This window comes from Colletotrichum gloeosporioides, assembly GCF_011800055.1.
Source record: "Colletotrichum gloeosporioides strain Lc1 chromosome Unknown consensus_13, whole genome shotgun sequence".
Lineage (NCBI taxonomy): Eukaryota > Fungi > Ascomycota > Sordariomycetes > Glomerellales > Glomerellaceae > Colletotrichum > Colletotrichum gloeosporioides.
The window spans coordinates 438268-459153 of NW_025544658.1; the positions used below are offsets into that span (position 1 = coordinate 438268).

Consider the following 20886-nt stretch of genomic DNA (forward strand, 5'->3'; position numbering starts at 1 on the left):
CTTGAGAGCCTTCAATCCAACCCTGTCATTTCCGACGGCGACGATTCACCATCACCAACCACCATCTCTCTCATCATCACCGTCCTCACGATCTCTATACGGAAATCCACCCTCGCCGTCCTGCCATCCCAATCAACTCATCAAACCCCTCATCAAGGCTCCCAAGTCCAAGCCGCAAGTACCTGGAACAATGCAACGTCCCTCCCCTTTGTCGACTACCACCAACCCTTTCAAACAAGCAAGTTCCTTTGTCCCGTCCTTGCCCTCCAGACTTACCAGACAAAGACCACAGAACAATGCCAAACATGGAAAATCCTTTACGCCTGAGAAGACAACAAGACCCTGAAAAGAAAGACTCGAGAAAAAAAATTAGCAAGCCACTGGAAATTAAGAAAAAAGAAAAGCCACGAACCCCCACTTGACGCACGTTACTGACGCAAACGAGACCAAGACAAGCCGTGAGTGGCAATAGGGGTCCCATCCATTGAAGTCTTTTCCCCCCAAGGGTTGTATGATACTTCTGCAGGCTGAGGTCTAAAATCTCAGATCAAGACGCAGCCAGGGCGCGAGGCACGGAGGGACGACAATGGAAATAAGCAAGATCGCAGGTCCGACATCACACATCACGCAGGGAACGAGAGACACCTTTTTTTTTTAACTTTCCTCGGCCTGCTCGGCCTGAATGGGGTCATTCCTGTACCTAGTCGAGTCTAGACCAAATCACCTCGGTGATTGTTCCTCTTGCGTGCACGACCTGTAGAGAGTTCCCCCTGTGTGGGAAAAGAGATACATGGGACCAGGAGAAATGAAAGCCTAAGAACCTGGCCTCTCGTATCTGTCCGTCGACGTCTCGTCTGAAAAAATCGATCCCCTTTTCTTTTCGGATGTTCCGTGAAAACAGAGAAAACAAATCCCACACGACAGGTTTGAAAGGGGGTTTGCCTGCCTGCCCCAAAATTTGAGTTGGCCGCCCATTCCCGCTGGCCAAATCAGATCATGCGATTCATCGTCTCATCTCTTCTCTCAACGACCGACTTTCCTAGGTGACATTTGTCACCACCCCCACGGAAACATGATCGGCCCAAAGTGGATGTCTCAATCCAATGAGATAAGAGGGTTGTCCGTATACAACCAAAGGCCTGGCATTGAGGCAAGCTGGCGAGTCCGTGATCGTGGCCGCCTCTATGTAATGCGTAACAGAAAGAACCATGAGTAAAGAGACTTTGCTTGGTCGCCAACAAGTGCTGATGCTGGATGGGATGCGCGCATAAGTCGTCGGAAAAAAAAAAAAAAAGGAAAGGCCAGAGAGTCCATGCCGAATTGGGCTGGTCTCCTCTGACGTGGTATCTTTGAAAGCAAGTAGAGTTATGATCGGGTTCGAAAGTCTGCCAACCATGGCGCGCACTCAATGCACTAGTCTTCCTAGTGAATCTGAAAGAGACCCACGTGGGGTCGGTTCCAGATTGAACGAAAGCGTGCTCTGAGTAGATGCAAGGCATCGAGTTGTTTGTGCCAAGGCAAACAAAAAAACTTCCTGGGGTATCTCAATGCACAGGTAAGGACAGCCCAGTTGTGGAGGCTTGTGGTTGTCGTCAAGGTCGTGATTAATGTCGATGAGCCAACCGCCGAAAGATGCTTCTGGACGCATGGCCGAAGGTGCCCTACTGTCCCTTCCTCGCCTTCTCTGCGAGACGTGCTTCCCTAGCGGCGCGGACCAATGGTGAGAGCTGAGCGAGATCAACACATCCCTTCATGAACTCATGCTACAAGGAAATCAGTACACTGTGTCTTGAACCTGTGGGGGAAGAACCTACTCTAAGGAGGTCATGCGCGCTGGCTCTCTTCTCCGGGTCGACCTTGAGTGCAAAGTAGAGGAAGTCGCGGAAAACTGGTGACAGCTGGGCCTCCTCCTTGATCTGAGGGGTGCCGTTTGTGGCGATCAACCACAGGGCTCTCAGAGGAGACTCGGTCAGGTATGGCGGCTCGCCCTCGATCATCTCAATGGCCATGATACCCAGAGACCAGATGTCGACCTTGCGTCCGTACTCCTTACGCGTGACGACCTCGGGGGCCATCCAATACGGCGTACCGACCATCGTAGTGCGCTTGTTCTGGGCCTCGTTGATTGTCGCGCAGAATCCGAAATCAGCTGTTCAACGTTAGTATTTCCACGAACCGCAATGGAACGAGGGGGTTCGTACTCAGCTTGATGTTGCCCTCCATCGAAAGGAGAATGTTGTCGGACTTGATGTCGCGGTGGATGACTCCCTTAGAGTGCAGGTGCTGCAGACCCTTCAGCGTCTCTCGGCAGACGGAAGCGATTTGTCCCTCAGTCATGATGTTGAAGGTAACAACATCCGTGAGACTACCGCCCTCCATGAACTCCATGACAACCCAGAGCTCGCCTCCGCAAAGGTAGCTGTCGATGAAGTTGACAATGTTGGGGTGCGAGCTGTCCTTCATGACCAAGATCTCGTTAATAATCAGGTCCTTCTTCGGTTGCTGCTCCAGGTTCATCTGCTTAATAGCCACCAATCGGTTGGAGCCTCGCTCGTATCCCGTGTACACGCCACCGGAAGCACCCTGGCCAATCTTGTTGAAGTTCTTGTACACCTCACGGGGATCGCCATCGGAACAAATGCGCTTGAGGGCGGCGACGACGTCGATACCGGTGCTCTGTCTCTGGCGACGGGGCCTGGAGCCAGGGGCACCAGCCACGCCAACCTGCTGTCGCTGGCCGGGACCTCCGTTTGCGGTGGGGCCTTGAGGGTACTGCGATTGAGGAGGGGTCGGCTGCTGGGCGGGCTGTCTCTTGCTGGGAGCGCGACCAATCTGGCCCTGGCCAGTCATGGCGGCCTGAGCCTGCGCGAGGGCCTGCTCCTGCTGCTGTTGCATGAGTTGCTGCTGGTAAACGTTCGCCTGAGCATTTTGAGGGTTAGGTGTGGGGGGGACGTAGCCGGGCGAGGCGCCAACACGCGAGTTGGATCGGGATCGGGATCGGTGCTCTCCACGATGCTCTTCGGGGAGCATGGGGACGTTCTCCTTGGGCGGTTGGTATGCGACCGGGGGCAGGTCTTCGCCGGGCTGAGACATTCCAATGCCGGAGTCCTTGGCGGGGTAGGGCGACGGAGCAGACCTCATCGGGAGGCTGACGGGGGGCTTCGGTGCCGGGCGACTGGGCATGAGATTCACATCTTTACCGGGGCCTTTGGAGCCTCCGACTCCTGGTACGGGGGGCGGTTGGCGGGGGTTCTCAAAAGATCCTTCATGATTGACAGTTGGAAACCTAGGGCTCGCAGGTGGACTGATCATCGGAGACATACCCATATAAGTTGTTGGCGGATACATGCCCGGCGACATGGCACCCGACGGTGAGTTGCTTGCATTTGCATATTGACGGTAATCAGGCGCTCTTGCATCGTGGAACTTCTCCAAAACCTGATCCTCGGCTGGCTTTTCGGTCGTTTCCTTGTAGAATGTGATGATGTCAACCATGGTCTGGGGGTTCTCCCTGCGTTCCTTCTCGGGAATTCCACTTTCGTTGATCAATCTCTGCCATTCTTTCGGAAGACCCTGAACAATCACACGTCAGCCACACGAGATTCGGGACAAAGGAGAGGGGGCGGGGACGAAAAGAGGAAGGCGAGAGGGGAAGAAAAAAAAAGAAGAGGCAAGAAATAAGGCAATCCAAGAATTGAGGAGCGATTGCAAAAAAGAGGCAGGAGCAGGAAGGGGAGAGGGGGGCGACTGACGGTAAACTGGCCGGTAGAGCTGTCGTAGCCGACGTGGGTGACATGGACGGGATTCTCTGGTGCGGAGATGACAGGCTTCTTTGGGGTGCCGACCAGACTGTTCATGAAGCCAGAGAAGCCCGACTTCTTGCGCAGGACGCCCATACGGGGCTCCTTTGCCTCGTCCGAGTATCTCTTGGGGCTGATCATTGAGTTCTCCGTCACCCGACCGCCTTGTGATTTTTCGTTCATCATTGAGGAGGGGGAATCGTTCGTGAAGCTCTGGGACTGTCGCAGTCGGGGGCTCTTTGTGATGCGCGTGTCGGTGACAGACTTGAGCAGCGGCGTGGGAGCGTTCTGGCGCTGGTAGGCGGCGGGTGCCTGATGCTGGTGAGGGTGCGGGTGCTGGAGAGGCAGCGGGTGAGACTGGGCGACGGGGGACTTTGTCTGCTCGATGCGGCTCAGGACGGCAGCGCCGTCGAAGGGAGCGCCGATGAATTCGTCGTGGGGTTGCGACGAGAGAGGCGCGCTGGGGTCAGCTGCTACGGAATCACTGGAGTGTGCGATGCCGATGCCAACACCGACACCGATGCCGACGGGACTGCTGTTGGAATTGGAGGAGGAGCTGCTGTTGTTGTTGGTCGGGAAGTTGTTGTGCAGCAGGTTGTGGTGGTGGAGGAGGTGGTTGTTGTTGTTTTGGTGGCTAAAGTTCTGCTGGTGGTGAGGGTGAACAGCGTAGGAAGCGGAAGCAGCGTTGTGAAAGGTGGAGGAGGAGGAGGTCTGAGGCTGCGCCAGGGCCTGGGCCTGCACCTGAGCTGTCGTCGGGTGGGACGCGGACTGGGTCTGGTTCAGGTTCACGGCGGGCTGGTGGTGGTTGTGAAGGTGGTTAATGCTGGTGTTATGAAAGGACGCAGCACTGGGGGAAGGAGCGACGGAGTGTGAGTGCGAGTTGTTTGAGAGTGAGAGCGAGAGGGAGTTGGCGTTGGCGTTGTTGGCGGCGGCGAACTGACCCTGAGGCAGGATGGGGGAGGGATTGGGAAGGTGCGTCTGACTTGAGGGGAGGTGACGGGGAGAACTATGAGCTGAAGCAGCGTTTGAGGGGGTCGTCCGCACAGGTGGAGCGGAAGGAGCGCGCTTCAAGCTGGTCGAGCTGCGTTTGCTCTGGAGAGACCTGGTGTCGATGCCACCATCGAGGCCACTCGACGAGCGGGTGTGGGTATGGTACGAAGGGGGAGGTTTCTTGGTGAGCCTGCGACGTTGCGACGAGCCGTTGGACGTGGATGTGCTCTGGCTGCCGTCCATGATACGCCCCTACAAAGTCTAAAAGTAAAACCAAAACCGGCGGAGGTGGTCGTCGTCGAAAGAAAGAAAGAAGGGGACCCGGCCTGGGACTTGGGAAGCGAAGGTAGGAGGAAAAGGGAAAGGTACGGACGGCTGGCGCTGCGGTGCGGAGCGGTGCGGTACAGCAGCAGCAGGGCGGGCAGCAAAAGTGTCGGTACGGTACCTTACGATAGATACGGCGAGGATAAGGTATGGAGGTAACAGACAGACAGACGCAGTAATGAAAGGTACGCAGTCGCCAGTAGTAGGTAGCTTGCTTGCTTTGCTTAGCTGTGTCGGGTCGGGCTGTCTGTGTGTGTATATTTTACGCAGGAGCAGCAGCAGCGGCAGCAGTCGGCGGCAATGGTAATAGTGCAAGAGGTGTAAAGAGGGTATGAATTGTAGGAGGGTGTGTGAGGAGGAAAATAATAATAATAATATGCGGTACGGGCACAATGCGATGCTGTTCGTGTCTTCCCCCCCTTGTGTCTTGTGTGCCTTATGCCTGTTGGCCTTGTCCAGTGGCCTTCCCTGCCGTCCAGTATGTGCGTGTGCTCGGGATAAGGTAGAGGTTAGGTGGTGGTCACTGGCTGGTCAGGTATCCGTAATGTAGACGTAGCTTTTTTTTTTTTTTTTTCCCTCTTCTTTTTTTTCTGTTTCTTCCTTCGACAGAACGGGACTGGGATTGGGAAACCTGGAACCAGGATTTGGGACTGGGACGCTGGACCGGGAAAGGGTGTCTAATGTTTGGGCGTCTGAAGTATGGCGGCTGGTATGTACGGCGCACCTTGCGTGGTATTGATTGGGAAGTAGCATAGTAGCAGCAATGTCATCAACAAGGAACTGAGGGATCTGGATTTCTCAGGACCAGTTGTCTGCGCCGGCGGTACGGATACCAGCCAGCACACACACGCACACGCACTGGACACGCACACACACACGCCACAGAAGAGGAAACAGGACCACACCGGCAGCAATGGGAGAGGCGGCGGCGAAAAAAAAACCCATATCCAGGGTAAGGTACAGCGGTATCTGTTCCGTGCTGGTTGGGCGGTACGGTATCCGTAGACAATGGGCAGTGGCACTGATTGACGGACCGGGCTCGCTGTGACGCTAGTGTGGCTGTCACTGGCTGCTGGCTGTGCTTGGATGGAGTCAGGGTGGATTCCGGACTGTGTGGGTTCTGCTTCGTTGTTGACTTGTTATTGTGTTGTTGTTTTCTGGTGGATGAGGACGGGGATGACCTCTCTAAGCCGGGCTCGGGCTGCCTGGCAGTTCACTGTTCGGGGTCACTTTTCTTGCTATCTGGACTGCAGGACTGGGTCTTGGGGAAAGCTGCGGGACGAAGAGACGTAGGAAGATGACAGGCCAGGAAAGAACGGGACGATAGAGATGCGGTGCAGTTCGGCCTCGTCGGTATCTGCAGCAAGTCTTTGGATTGGCTGCCACAGCCTGTCTCTTGCTCAGCAATACCAATCAGCAGAGGGTGAGTGTGTGTGAGGCATGCGTGTGGTGGTTGTCTCTTCCCATTCTCCCCACCCGTCGTCACCAGCAGCTCCCCTCTCAATCTTCCCACTTCGAAAAAACATAATAAAATAAAATAAAAACACTTTCTCACTCAGAAGGTGGGGCAGGGGCACATGGGAGACTGTGCACTCACTGGTCGTGGCGTGTGAGTGGGATTGGGCGTGGGTAAACGGAACGATGAATGGACGGAGACGGGACTCAGGCCTGGGCTAACGTTAGGCTGGGGGCCGTGTGGCCGTGTGGCCGTTTGGTGTGGTGGGGAGATGGACGGTACCTCTTGGATACGTACCGCCCGACTTCTGTCTCCCCCGTTCCCCTCCCCCCGCCCCGCCCCTCGCACTCACTTCACAGGCTCACACTTCCAATTGCCCCGAAAGTGTATCCCCTCTTTTTATTTTTATTTCTTTTCATCCTGCGCGATGAGATGACGGAGAGAGCCCTGGCCAGGACGCACCACGACCTCGCCTTACCTAAGGCATGCATGTGCGAACACTACCTACCTTGCCTTCAAAGTAAGACAGTGTGCCGCAATCCATCCCGCGCCTCGATATCAGTACGTGATGTGTGTGCCACTGGGACTGATTCCGAGGTGAGGAAGAGTAAGGCAAGCAATCCAAGACAGACAGAAACTCAGTACAAGCCTCGATGAGCCAACGAGCAGTCCCAAAGACGTGTGTGACAGGGCAAGACGAATCGAGTTGCCGACGAGCCCGCCCATCCTCACTGGTCGCCTGCTGGATGGGTGACGGACGGGGCTGCTGAGAGCTGGGCTTGGCCTGGTGCTGCTGGAACCTCCTCCATGTGCCGCTGCCGAAGAAGAAACCATATTGCGTGAAATACCACCTCCAGATGTTGCTGCACATTGCAACGTGCCTCTCATGATCTCATCTCGTCATCTGGGGTCATCTGGGAGGAGCCGCCGCCGCGCGCCGTGTTCAGTCACCACTACCACATCTGCCATACTGCATAGTATTACTCTGAACAAAGTCGCCCAAGGCACCTTGGCCAATATTGGAAATCATCTCGGCCGAAGTGGACTGTCAGGCCCTGCGGAAATCAATGTCAAGAAATCTTGTATTTCTAAGCGCCTGCTACCCGGTGTCCTTTCTTCTTCGCTATACGCACCACTTCTTTGACATTGTTCTCTCGCTTAGAGGCAAGTGTCCCAAAAAACGAGTCGATGAGCCTACCTACGCGTAGAGCCACACGGGGCTGTAGGCCGTCCGGGGTGTTGGAGATGGTGGACAGAAAGGAGGATCAGACATGATGAGATGATGCCATGAGGTAGTGCTCCCGCCCTCACTTCGCACAGTGTGATGTTTCCCATGGATAGCCCACCACAATCTCTTTCGTTGGATGACTGCCCCTCACTTCCATCACCCGGGCAAGGCTAGAGGTCCCGCGACGCTAGGCACAAAAAGACGATGCCTAGGGGGGACACACAAGCTCCACCACAGGCGGGACGAACTGGCCTAGAAGGTTAAGAAAACACCGAAGAGTCGCAGAGCATTTTTCGTGGTACTCGAATCGAGAGAGGTCTCGAGTTGAATAAGCACAAGAGCGATGCCAGGTCTCGGGCGCTAGAAGAGGTGGAAGCAGAGGAGGAGGAGGGGCGTGCTTGTAGCCACGGCGGCGCATCGTGCTACAGAAGCTCGTACCCAGAATAGATGCTGAGTGCCTAATTACGGTATATCGTGCCAGTCTGAGCTCTCCTCGTCACCAAGAGTTATGCCAAAGCAAGTCTTTCGGGTGCGGTTCGGGACCTTGGACCTGGATGTTAGCTCCAATCTCCCGTCTTCGACTCGAAGCTGGCGTGTTTGAGAGGGTAGGAGAGCTAGGACAGCTGGTGCAGGTCCTGGGCCCTGTCTGTGGTCCAAGGCCAATAACTGATTGCCTCGGGACTCGGGAGGAGCGCAGAAGCGTAGAAGCTCGCATGCCTGCTAGCTAGCTATCTCCAAGTCGGTTAGTATCAGTCGGTGCTCTACTCCAGTTGACTGCGTGCTGCTGGAGCTTCGACCTGACGGTCGATCCTTGAACAATCTTAGCAGCCGGATGGACGTCTCTGCTTGACGGAACTTGCTGATCGTTGGGCGGCTTTAGTGGTAGTGCGCCATGCGGTGCGGTAAGGCCAGGGTTCCAACGGCCAAGGGTCAGTCAGGGTCGCCGTTACGGTCGCGGTCGATGTGGTGGTCGCCGGTCTCTGGCTGCGGCGGGGGTCCAGTGTCAGTGGAGAGAGAGGAAGAAACTGAGGCACCACGGGTCTTGAATCTGGACTGGAGCAAGACACTGAAAGGAGACTGCAGGGCAAGACAGGGCATGGCCGACTTCAATGGCTGGGGTTTTGGGATCACCTCAGACGCCGCGGACCCGGCCAGTTGGTATGCAGCGAGCCAGTCTGCAGACAGTGGTTCGTAAGGACGCAAGGACAGGCCCTTGTTTGGGCCGGTATTCGTAGGTCTGTAAGCAAGTGATGCAAAGTATTGGCCACCGAGATTCGTTTCTGGTTGACGTATGTGCGCCGTGACGGCAGACTGCATGCCCGTCTTAGGTGCAGACGTCCTTGGAAAGGCAGCTTCCGGCACTGCAGACATGTACCTGCACTCTAAGCCTATACGGATGCCATTGTATGAAGATAAGTAGGTACGTACGGGCGTAAGAGGCTAAATGGTGCATGCAACAGCGGACATGATGGTCGATTCTGGTTTGAGGTCGAGGCCGGTATGATGTGATGGTTGTTATGCGACGGACGACTTTGAGCGCAGAGCGCCCCCAGCTGCCAGCTCGGAGAGACATGGAGGGGAAGCTGGCAAAAAGAGGGGAGGGGAAGGGGGAGTCGGGATTGGGGTGATTGGAGGGAGGGGAAAGCACCGAGAGACGAGATGAAGGCGTTTGCTTTTTTTTTTTTTTTTTTTTTGCCCGGNTTTTTTTTTTTTTTTTTTTTTTTTGGCCGAGCTTCTACTTTTTTTTAGTCCATAGTCTGTTTGAGCTGGCCTTAATTACGCCGACAGGGAGATGGTTTCTTGTTGCGACAAAGTCTCTGCTAGTGATTGCAACCGTATGAACAGAGATTTCGTCGTACTGGGGCACGAGGAGAGACGGGAGACATGAAATGGGGCTTGAGACGGGATGAAGACTTGGTGAACTGAGCAGCCGCTGACCGAGATGAATGGTCCTGGAAGTACCCTTACTGAGCGAAGTAAGGTAAGCACCCTGCGGGAAGTACCTGCCTTAACAACTTAGGTAAGGCAAGGCAGGTAATAAATGCAACGCTCCTACTACCATTGACCGACCATGACATTGCCATTGCCATTGGGTTGGAAAGAAACCCCTTACCTCGATATCTTGAGCTGCCTTCCGATTGCAAAATCCGCAGAGCAATTGAAGCAAGTGCAATCAATAGAGGGGAGCTTGGGCATCTTCCGTGCAGCCGTGCTTGCCTGCCTTACCTTACCTTATCCTATCTCAAGGGGTATCTTAAGCTCAATGCCCGCTGTCGCTGACATGCACATGCAGCAGTCAACTCAGCCCGCGCCGGCGAGAAACGCATGTTCAAAGGTAGGCCATAAGCAAGTCGGAATCTTCCAAGCTCCTTCTTTTCCCCACCCGCTGACCTGACCAACAGGTGAAAAGTATCTTCTTACCAGGCAAGGCTAACCGTTGGCCGCCAGCCATTGGAGGTCCAGAAGAAAACCGAACCGTTCCATTCTGTTCCAATTCGCTTCCGTCTTCATGTCTCTATTTCAGGTGAGCGCCATCATCTAGCGTATGTATCCATTTTCGTACCTACCTACCACAGGTGAAGCAGACCAACTTGACCAAGACCCTCTCCTCACGGCTCACGTCCATGATAATGGCACTTTGGTACGGAACGACCCTCCGTCCTGCCCAGGTCCAAGGTCCAGTGCCAGTGAGTGAGTGCTAGGGCCCGGCGGGTGCCAGTGCACACCGGGGCCGGCGGGCCTGCCCTTGGGAATTTACATCTTGTTTCAAACCATCGGGCACTTGGACTTCCTTGCTCCACAAAGGGTCCAGGTAATGCTTCATCGCGCCAGTCTTTGGTTTTTTTCTCTGCGTCTTATCCTCGCCGGCATTGAATTCTCCTCTTCTTCCAGACACTCACGTCCGCGCCCCCAAAGCTCTCTCACTGTAAAGGTAGCAGCATGCAACACCTGCTCCTCCCTTTGCCCACCCACCCACACTACCGAATTCAAAAGTAGGTTGGTACGGCGTAAGTACATACACTTCTCGCTCTCCAAGGTTGTCTACTATGTAAGGCTCTAAGCATCCCGTCCCATCCCGTCATCAACCCCAACGTCCGTGCCCATCTGCATCTGCATGCTGAATGTGTGTCTGCGCACGCTTGAACCGTTCAGCTTCACACGCCCGCGCGGGCCACAGTTGCCAACGCGTCTGTCTGGTTGGAGGAGACGAAACGGGCCAACGCCGGTCTGCAATCGTCCAGAGACGGCGGCGGGAGCCGTTTTCTCAAGCGTCCACTGCACCAGTGAGACCGTTACACCAGTAAAATAAGGTCCCGTTCCCGTACCAGGGTCGACAACACACCAGACGGGGATGCCACCAAGGAACTCGCGCCAAATGCCATCATCATTCCTCCTTTGGGGGACTCGCCGCCCAAGACCAAAGCCCACTCGCTGCTTCGTCCCAGTTCTGGATTGCAACGAGATGAAGCCATCCATCCGCACCATCGGGACGCGAGATTCGTCCAACTTCGCCAGTGATTGACGGCCTGCCCCGTCCCCGATCTCATACCATACCCTGCCCTCATGGCCAGCTGTCTTGAAAGGAGGGCGCCACATTTGGCAACATCGTTCCACGGCTGGCATTGGCGGTGATGAAGCCATACGTCCCATCTCCAATCCACAAGCCTGCGTGCGAACCAGCTTTCGCTGACATCGCCCACATGCGACGCGGGCCTAATTGCCCAGGCATTTTCTGCAAATCACGACAACGCGATCGATGAGATTGCGGCGCCAGAAGATACGGCTTCCCCGGACGATGAGCTTTCGGGGCCGCAACGGCCATCTACCGAGGTTTGCCGCCGAACTTTTGCTCCAAATGCTGCTGTTCAGAAGACCCCGCGATTACTATGTCTGGCAGGAGCCATCGTTCATGGATCATCCCTTTCAGGACACGAGCTCGACGGCTCAGAAGAGCTGTTGCCGGGTCCTCCAAAAAGCTAGCCATGAATCATGTCATGACAGCGAATCATTCGTCTTGCTCGCATTGAAAAGTCTGGCTGCGGCGCATGCGTGCATCTCTGCCACATCACCACGAGAGTTGAGGGACAAACCCGTGGTGACTACTACCAGGCGTTCGTCTCCGCTCCACGCAGAACGATGAGATATGCTGGAGGGCAATATGGTTCCGCCAATCCTGGAGGAGAGGGCATGGAGGCTTTGTTTGTCTCCCAGTTTTCTCTTAATCAGAGGCTGGGCTTCGTGTCAGCAGAGCTGTTCAGAGCATAATTGACATAATCCCAGCGTCTCCGTCGTCGTCTCAGTCATCGTGCTACCCAAACTCGTTCTGGACACCTTGGGATTCGTCCGCATCTATTTCCTCCCAAGCTCACCTGATGAGTGCCAGAACGCCTGCGAACGAAGGCTTGATCTGAGACGGTATTTTTGAGAGGCTGTCAATCGCAACCTGCCAACCACAGCATGTCTCTCGCTGGCCATGTCTGGCCACGTAGCACAGCTGTGGGATGCTTGTTTGTGCCTGCAACAAGCCAAAAGCCCCCTTGCCGTTGTTCCTGCAGGCTGCAGGATGCCTCTCAAATGAGCCATTTGCCCCTGCATTGAGCAGCAGCCAGTCGCGATTTGCGACGACAGCGAACCTATTAGTTCTTGCCGGAAACCGAATCGCCTTAATGATGTCGATGTTGCCAACTAGCAGCTACGGCGGTAGTACGACTCACGACCCTGGACTAACCGTTGCGAAGGGCTCTGCGAGCGACCAAGCCCACGCTGCCTACCACGATCACGCGGCGAGGGCGACACGTGCTTGGAAGGGTGCCGGATTTCAGCTAACCTTGGGCAGTGCGTGGTTCTGCTGATTGGCCAAGGCTGCGTAGATTTCCTGCAGTCTGCCACGGGGCAGCCTTTCGCCTCCAGACGCTAGAACAGCGATGGGCTTTCTTTTTCCGATGCAAAAGTGCCCGGGTAACCACAGGACTGAGGTTGCGGGAATCTTGCAGAGGTCGTCGCTGGCTAGCGCTGTGTTGCTGTGTACAACGTAGGGAGATGACCTGGTATGGTCTCGTGGACATGGAGGCTTTTTATGGCGAGCCTTTGATGGGCTGCTTTTGGTGCGATTGCCTGGTTCGGACTGGGCATTGCAAACCACCCTACGTTCAGAGGATCGAGCTACCACGAGTTGTTCAAGGGAATACCGATGGTAAGGTGTGTGACGGGCGACTAGTCTGAGGAGCTTGCCAATTCTTCTCAGGTAATGTCTATATTCCAGTGTTTAATATCTTTTGCGGTCTCCATCCTCTCTCTGTAGTCAATCTACGGCTTGTCACCCTTAACCGCATCCGCCTATCCCTGCTAAATCCGTTCTGTGTCTGTGTGATATATGGGCAATTCAACTTCAAAGTGGTCATCCCAACATGTGCAGTCTCTCCTCACAGTACTAAGAGTCGAAGCAAAGTCATATGGGTGTTGGTACCGAACCAGCCAAGCTCCTGCCTCGGCGGGTTTGGTACTGAGGTTGTTCACGATGTTTAAAGAGCGCACGGATGCCATCGTCGTTGAAACCGCGAGCTTGAGCAACTCGGGACGAACGGACCCCTAGATCTCGGAGCCTCGTGCCCCGGGCCGAACTCCGGGCCGGCGATAGCCCCCATATGGCCCGGCAAGGGAGACCAGGCGGAGAATAGCGGCGGGCTTGAGTCAAGCCGAACCCCACGTGATCCGGAGCTGGCTCCCGGAGATGGTTCAGCGGTGTGGGTTCAAAGGTCCAATGAGAAAGCTTTCAGTGCTGTCACCAACTGTGCCGAGAGTCCAACGGCCGACTCCAACCGCCGCCCGTCCTGGCCCTCCAGTGAGTGCCACCTGGCCGGTGCGAGGACGCCTTAACAAATTAGGTTGTGGCTGAGGCTTAGTGTGGGGCAGCTCAGGGTGGAGAGCACCACTGGCAGGCGGAACCTTTCTGGAAGAAGGATCCCTGCCAGCTCCAGAAATTCCATCCCCAATTGAACACCATCGTGGAGTCGAGAAACTTCCACCTCACCCTTTAGCCCATCCGAGCTTCGAGTCCATCTCGCCCTCTGACTTCTCCATCTCCCCCAACCATCAATTGGCAGGATTTGCAATTCTGTCAACCTCGCCCTCGCCGTCTCTCCCCCGATTCTGTCTCGCCCACTGGATTTGTTCATTGTTGCCGGTCAGGGTCGCAATGTTCTAAGCCAGCAACAAGCTACTCTCCTCGGTCTATCTGCTGCTCCACGGTTTAACACGCTTCGGCCTTCTTTAATCGGAAGACTGATTCTACTGGTCTTGTCCCCAACTGCTGTGTATATCCTCAGTTGTAAGTCTTGTAAAAACCGAGCAGCTTGCATACTGCTGCATCGCCGTTTTTGCAGCGTCCCGAGCTGACTGGTGCTGTCCCCCTTGCAGATATACCGAATTCACCCAAACAACCCCTATCATCCCATCCAACCACCCGACGACGTTGATCGACACTATTCACAATGGCCTCTACCGATTCTACCACTGCCAACGGCGCTGAGCCTTCGGCTGCCCAGAAGCTGCTTCAGACTCACGTCGACCATCACCCCACGGTCGAGGAGGTTCCTGACGAGGACCTCCCCCTGAAGAGCAATGCCGGTGACTCCGCCTCTTGGGCTGAGCCCCAGTCCTCCAAGGCTGCTGGCAAGCAGAAGGAGACCTCCGTCCCCGGAAAGAAGATCGATCCCAACGATCAGACTCTCTTCCCCGAGCTCGGCGCCGGAAAGCCCAAGAGCAGCCCCAACGTCGCCCCCATCTGGGGAGCCAAGAGCAACGTCTCTACCCCCGCCAACGGTCTCTCTCGCTCTTCCACCCCCGCCTCGGGCGGTGTTGCGACCCCCAAGAATGCTGCCCCCTCGATGTCGATCCCCGGCCGCAACGTGGAAACGGTTGTCCTGGAGCCCCAGTTCATCCTTCCCCGTAACCAGCTCAGACGCCCCATCCCGGACATCATGAAGGACATCAACCGCAAGTCGCGCGCCAACATCACCTTGTCCACCGCCACCAACGGTCGTCTCAAGTTCGACGCTACTGGTCCTCAAGACGTTGCTCAACAGGCACTCAAGGATCTTGTCCAGCAGATCGGAACCAAGGTCGGCAAACCCCAGATCTCTCCCACAAAGCTCAAGCTAACTTTTCTTCTGGACAGACCACCATCAAGGTCCCGATTCCCCAGTCTGCTCGCGCCCACATCATTGGCAAGGGAGGTTCCACCATCAAGTCCATCCAGGAGAAGTCTGGCGCCCGTGTCCAGCTCCCCAAGGTCGAGGACGGTGCCACTTTTGACGAGGATGACGACTCCACCATCGATGTCCTCGTTGAGGGCAACGCCTTGTCTGCTGCTTCTGCCCGCGACCACATCATGAAGATTGCCGGCGAGCGCGCTGCCAACGTCAACACCAAGCTTCGTGGTATCCCTGCCGAGTTCTACCCCTTCATTGCGGGTCCCAGCAACAGCCATGTCAACCGTTACGAGACCGATGGTGTTCAGATGCGTGTTCCTCCTCACCAGATTTGGGCTCCTCGCGGCCGTAACATGGCCGTTAACGAGGGCGAGCGCCCCGTCTTTGTCCCTGCCGGTGACAACCACATCCAGCTGGCCGGTGACCGCGCTGCTGTGCAGGCTGCCCGTGCTGAGATTGAGCGCCGCGTCCAGGAGCTGCAGCAGCAGCTTGCTGTCGACCAGTTCAGTCTCCAGAAGGGCCGCCACCAGTTCATTGCTGGCCGCCGTGGCGAGACTCTCGATGAGTTCTTCAACGAGACGGGTTGCACCATCTTGCTGCCCACTGATGAGGATGATGACTCCGTCACCGTCATTGGCCCTGCTGCCCAGATCAGCAAGGGTGTCGAGACTGCCATGGACAGAGCCATGAACATGCAGTTCTCCACCTTCGACATTGGCCGTTTCCACAAGGGTGCCCCTGGTGGTGTTTCTAGCCACGCTCGTAACGTCACTCGCTTCCTGAGACATCGCGACATGTTTGACGACATCGAGAGAGCTCACAGCACTCACATCAACACCCCCCTCGGTGCCAACGGCGCTTCCCCTTACGAGCTGTACGCGCGTGATGGCAAGAACGTCCTCCAGGCTCAATCAGCCATCGAGAAGCTTGTTCACGCTATCCCGCCTGCCAGAATCGTTCCCATCCCCGTCGACCCTTTCTACCACCAGTACCTGAACAAGGATGTCAGCCCCCGCATGAGAGACAACCACGGTGTCCACGTTGTCCTTCCTGAGGCCGGAGAGATCGACGCCCCGGTCCTTCTTGTCTTTGAGGGACCCTCTGCCCCCGAGCCCAAGCCCCAGATCAAGACTGGCCGCCCGTCTCAGGACGAAATCCGTACTTTCCAGCAGAGCCTGGAGGATGCTCGTAAGCAGATTCTCGACATCATCAACAAGCAGGAGCAGATTGCCTCTGCCTCCATTTATGTTCCCCAGAAGTTCCACGAGCGCCTCCGCCGTTTCATCAAGAAGGAGCAGGCCAACCGTGCCGATGACCAGATCCCCATCCGCGTCTCCTCTGTCGGCACCGTCGTCACTCTCCGTGGCCCGGCCTCTGCCGTCAAGAACCTCGAGGCCAAGGTCAACGCCTTCGTTGAGCAGGAGAAGGAGGATGAGAAGGAGCGTGGCTTCACCATGTCCTTCGACTTCCCTCAGAAGTATGCCAACCACCTTATCGGCAAGGGCGGCTCAAACATTAAGGAACTGCGCGAGCGCTTCGACGTCGAGATTCAGGTTCAGGATGGCAAGGTCGAGCTGAAGGGCCCCAAGGCGAAGGCCGAGGCTGCCAAGGCCCACATTAGCTCCCTTGGGCGCACTCTCGCCGATGAGGTGACTCATGTCCTGAAGGTCGACCCCAAGTTCCACAGAGAGCTCATTGGTTCTGGAGGAAGCGTCACCAACCGCCTGCAGTCCAAGTACAAGGTTCTCATCTTCTTCCCGCGCTCTGGAAAGAGCAACAAGGATGAGGAGGAGAATGACGCGGCCAGCGACGCTGGCAAGCCCAAGCGCGTGCAGAACCCCGACGAGGTTATCGTTCGCGGTCCCAAGAAGGGAGCGGACGAGGCTCGCGACGAGATTCTGTCTCTTTTGCAGTACCTGAAGGATACCTCCTTCACGGCAACCGTCTCTGTCCAGCAGAAGCAGGTCCCGTCAATCATTGGCCAGGGTGGCGCTGCGCTGGATGAGCTCCGCCAGACCACCGGTGCCAAGATCGACATTCCCAGCGGACGTGATGCTGAGACCGTCGAGATTCAGATTAAGGGCACTAAGTCTCAGGTCGCTGCTGCTAAGAAGGCTCTCGAGGAGAAGAGAGATGTTTTCAACGACACCGTTGTGAAGACTATTGAGGTTGATAAGAAGCACCACAAGTCTCTCATTGGTGCTGGAGGTGAGATTGTTCAACTTAACCTGCATTTTGTTTCTTTAAACTAACCATGGATAGGTGCCACCCTCCGTGATATCGTTGTCAAGGCTGGCGGTTCTGACGACCGTCGCGAGCTTGCACGCACCATTCAATTTCCCAAGCAGGAGGCTGATGGCAACACGATCAAGATCGAGGGCCGCTCGGACGTTGTCAGCAAGATCGTTGCCAGGATCGAGGAGATTGTCGCGGAGAAGGACAGCCAGGTCACCGAGATCCTGGATGTGCCCACCGAGAAGCACAGAACCCTCATCGGTCGCGGTGGAGAGGCCAAGCGCCAGCTCGAGTCTCAGCTCAATGTTTCCATTGATATTCCCCGCCAGGGTGACGGCAAGACGGGCGTCAAGATCACTGGTCGCCCCGAGAACGTCGAGAAGGCGAAGGAGCACATTGCCTCTCTCGTCAAGGAGCAGGAGGGTGAGACTCTGCAGGTCCCTCGTGGTCTGCACCACGCCATCTCCAACAACGGCCAGTTCTTCCGCCAGCTCCGCAACAACCACCAGATTTCCGTCGACCACGCCGGCGCTGCTCTGCCCGCCAAGCCCAGTGCTGGCGCTAGCCGTAGCAACGGTGGTGCTCTTCCTTTGATCACCGACGACGAGGACGCCGTTGCCGATGCCCACTCCTGGAAGGTTGTGGATACCGGTGCTGGCGAAGACGGCGAGATTCCCTGGGTCTTGCGCGGTTCTCCCGAGAACATCGAGAAGGCCAAGGCTGCCATTGCCGCCGCCATCGAGCAGGCCCGCAAGAACACCCACACTGGTTACCTTGTCCTTCCCGACCCCAAGACCTACCGCTACGTCATTGGCCAGGGCGGCAGCAAGGTCAACACCATCCGCAAGCAGAGCGGTTGCAAGATCAACGTTCCTCGCAACGACGCCAAGGAGGACGCCATCGAGGTCATCGGCACCGCTGAGGGTGTTGAGAAGGCCAAGGACTTGATCCTGGCTGCCGTGCAGGAGGGCCTCAGCTCGCGTGCGCCCCGGGATTAGAAGTTGGGGACCGAGCTTGGCACAAGAGATACAACAACTGAGCTGAATCAGTTCAGAGACCAGCTGAGAGCACTCGTGATGGACTGGTCCGAGGAGCCTCGCGAAGATGCAGCGAGAGGAGAGCTGCAGTGGTAGGAGATTTATAGCAAGAGTATTCGGGCTGCATGCGACAGCCACTCATCATCATCGATACCTGGGAGAATACCATGATACCAGGCACATTGACACATATATAACACACAAAAATGGCAATACATACTGGATTGATCTACCCTATCTCTGCTTTTGGCCATATTCGGCCTGTGATGTATACTTGCGTCTTTCAAAAAAAAAAAAAAAAAAAAAAAAACGGGGATCCCGTACCTGACTTTGTCTCGATGCATCCCAGCGTATATCCCCTGCTGATCTGGCGAAGCCTCTTCTGAGCAGTGCATTGCCTTGGCTGCGTCCTAACCTTCCATCGTTCTCCATTGACCGTCCTCCGTTGTGGCTCACCTATCTCTTTGCCTTGAATGCCTCAGCCAAATCCTACATCACAACATCTGCGCCGCCAGGAGAAAAGTCTGACTGCATTGCATGCAACATTAGCTAGAAGCGCTGAGAATCAGTCAGCGTCACATTGAGCAGCATCGCGCTGATAGAGATTTTCCCTTCCTGGGCGGTGACGCTGGTCATGCTCTTGCATTCGTCTTCTAGAACTTGCAGCAACACATCCATCATGAATCAGTCTCGACCGGAAGACCAGGTTGGGAGTTCCCCGAGTGTCCCAGGAACCTCCACGTTCGCGCCCGCAGCAGGGGCAAAAATCAGCAGGAATTTACACATAGTTTGATCGGGAGCAGAGAACGATTTTGCATACAAAAATCACCATTGAGAAAAATGACAGGCAAAATTGATAGAAAACCTAGCCGCCGCGGCGGTATGCGAGTCGCCTGCCCACCCCCCACGGCGCCCACGCTCGGCCACGGTACCCCGGCGAGACTCCCACGGTAACGGGGAAGCCCTGACTTTTTACAGACTTCGAGAAGCTCTTCATCCGTCGTGGACTGTTTCATCTTCCCTTTTGCGGCGACACGGCGTCGTGCAAAGGGACACCCGCTTGGTCGAGCGTGGGGTGGCCAACAATGTTGTACCGAAGTCGTGCATTGTCAATGAAGCCAGAGCTCACCAGTAGTATCTTGAGGAGGCAGTCTGCATAGAGGTGCGGTGAAGAATCCAGCATCCTAACGAAGTACGGCAGAGGCTCCCAGGACCGCCTCCTCGCAACTTATCTTGAAGAACGTATGTGGAGATGTCGAGTACCCGCAAGTGGGCAGATGGGAGAGCGATGTTGCTGTCACCGCCTATTTTGGCCCGGGAGTCGGTCCATCATCAAAAGCAAATGGAGGTCAATAAGCACTTGAACCGCATCAGAAGTAGTTGATGTGTCTGGTCTTCTTGAAGGCTATAGCAACAGAACGTTTTCCGTGCCATTGGGTAAGTTCAAGAAGTCCGACTGACATTGAACATTGACGCGAGGACATTCAATCCCGTTGGCAATAACTCAGAGGGGCATCCACGGTTTTCGGAGATTCGTCCGAGATAGAGGTGGGTGTTGCGCAGCATGTTGTGGGCACGCTCGTTCGTTTTTTGATGGCAGTGCAAACCACTGAAATTGCTACCCTGAACGAGTCAGGAGAAGAAGCAATGAATCTAACATGAACCAAGCAAATCATTGCAGTGGAGTGCGCCAGAGCGTGTGTGTTTTTTAGGATCGACAGCGCCATCTGCGAGAGCACCGTTTTGACCTGTTAAGCCTGACGAGTTCGTTGATAGCTGAGCCGTCTGCCTCGCAAGGCATGTCCAAGAAGGCCGGCGGCAGACAAATGAGCTGCGGAGCACGGCGCCGGTCACTTCTTTCGGGTGTCTCTTTTCGGCGTCGAGAGAACAATAAATATTGACTTGGTTTCCAATATGACCAGTCATACACTGACCCAGGTCGATCGGAGTTTTAACATGCAGAAGTATCATCTGACAATGACTGCGGAGCCGTGCTAGACCGAGACAAGAAAGCCGTTGCCAGTCGCTGATGATCCGAGTTCTGGGATGTAAGTCACCTTGGTCTTTGACCGGTCTTCCAGTTCACCGATATCTTGAGGTCAGTGATGGTGGGCAGCACGACGGACAGGTGATGGATTCGGCCTAGAAACCCACAAAATCGATGCCCATCCCATGGTGGACCGCCGCGATGTTTCGACGCTAGGGACGGCATTACAGCGTCCAAGCCGCGGGGGTGGAGGTGGCAGGCTGATGCCGGGTCACGATGGAGTCAGTCTGGCTTCTTTTTGTTTTTAGGGCAGAATCCCGTCGACGGACGGGATTTGTGGGGATAGGTGCGTGCGTGCTCGCAGGGTTGCATTGCAGCGAAAAGACGCTGGAAGGTCGAAGGCCTCGTGGAAGGATAGGAGACGAATCCCTGCCGGGTCCGTGGGAGTCAAGAACAGACCGCTTGATGGGCATGAGGAAGAAGACAGAGTGTCAGAGAGGTGTTAGGAGGGCGGATGGTTTCCGTGGACATGTGTTTGTAATAGTAATTAGTTGAAAACGTTGCGTGACTTTGATTGCATCGATTCACCTCCTTCCCCGAAACCAAACATTTCTGGCG

At 55.6% G+C, this 20886-nt stretch overlaps 2 protein-coding genes across 2 annotated transcripts; one reads left to right on the plus strand and one right to left on the minus strand.

Moving 5' to 3' along the window:
- Positions 1 to 1661: 1661 nt before the first annotated feature.
- Positions 1662 to 5033, minus strand: GCG54_00002549 (Serine/threonine-protein kinase MST20; the record flags this gene model as incomplete). The annotated part of the gene is made up of 4 exons (XM_045402639.1): positions 1662 to 1763; positions 1815 to 2149; positions 2202 to 3573; positions 3753 to 5033. 4 exons carry the CDS (start codon positions 5031 to 5033, stop codon positions 1662 to 1664), a joined length of 3090 nt encoding a protein of 1029 aa, XP_045269257.1.
- Positions 5034 to 14289: 9256 nt separating this feature from the next.
- Positions 14290 to 18242, plus strand: GCG54_00002550 (Vigilin; the record flags this gene model as incomplete). Its single annotated transcript, XM_045402640.1, has 3 exons — positions 14290 to 14919; positions 14976 to 17217; positions 17272 to 18242. The coding sequence occupies 3 exons, from the start codon at positions 14290 to 14292 to the stop codon at positions 18240 to 18242; spliced, it is 3843 nt and encodes a 1280-aa protein (XP_045269258.1).
- Positions 18243 to 20886: the final 2644 nt, after the last annotated feature.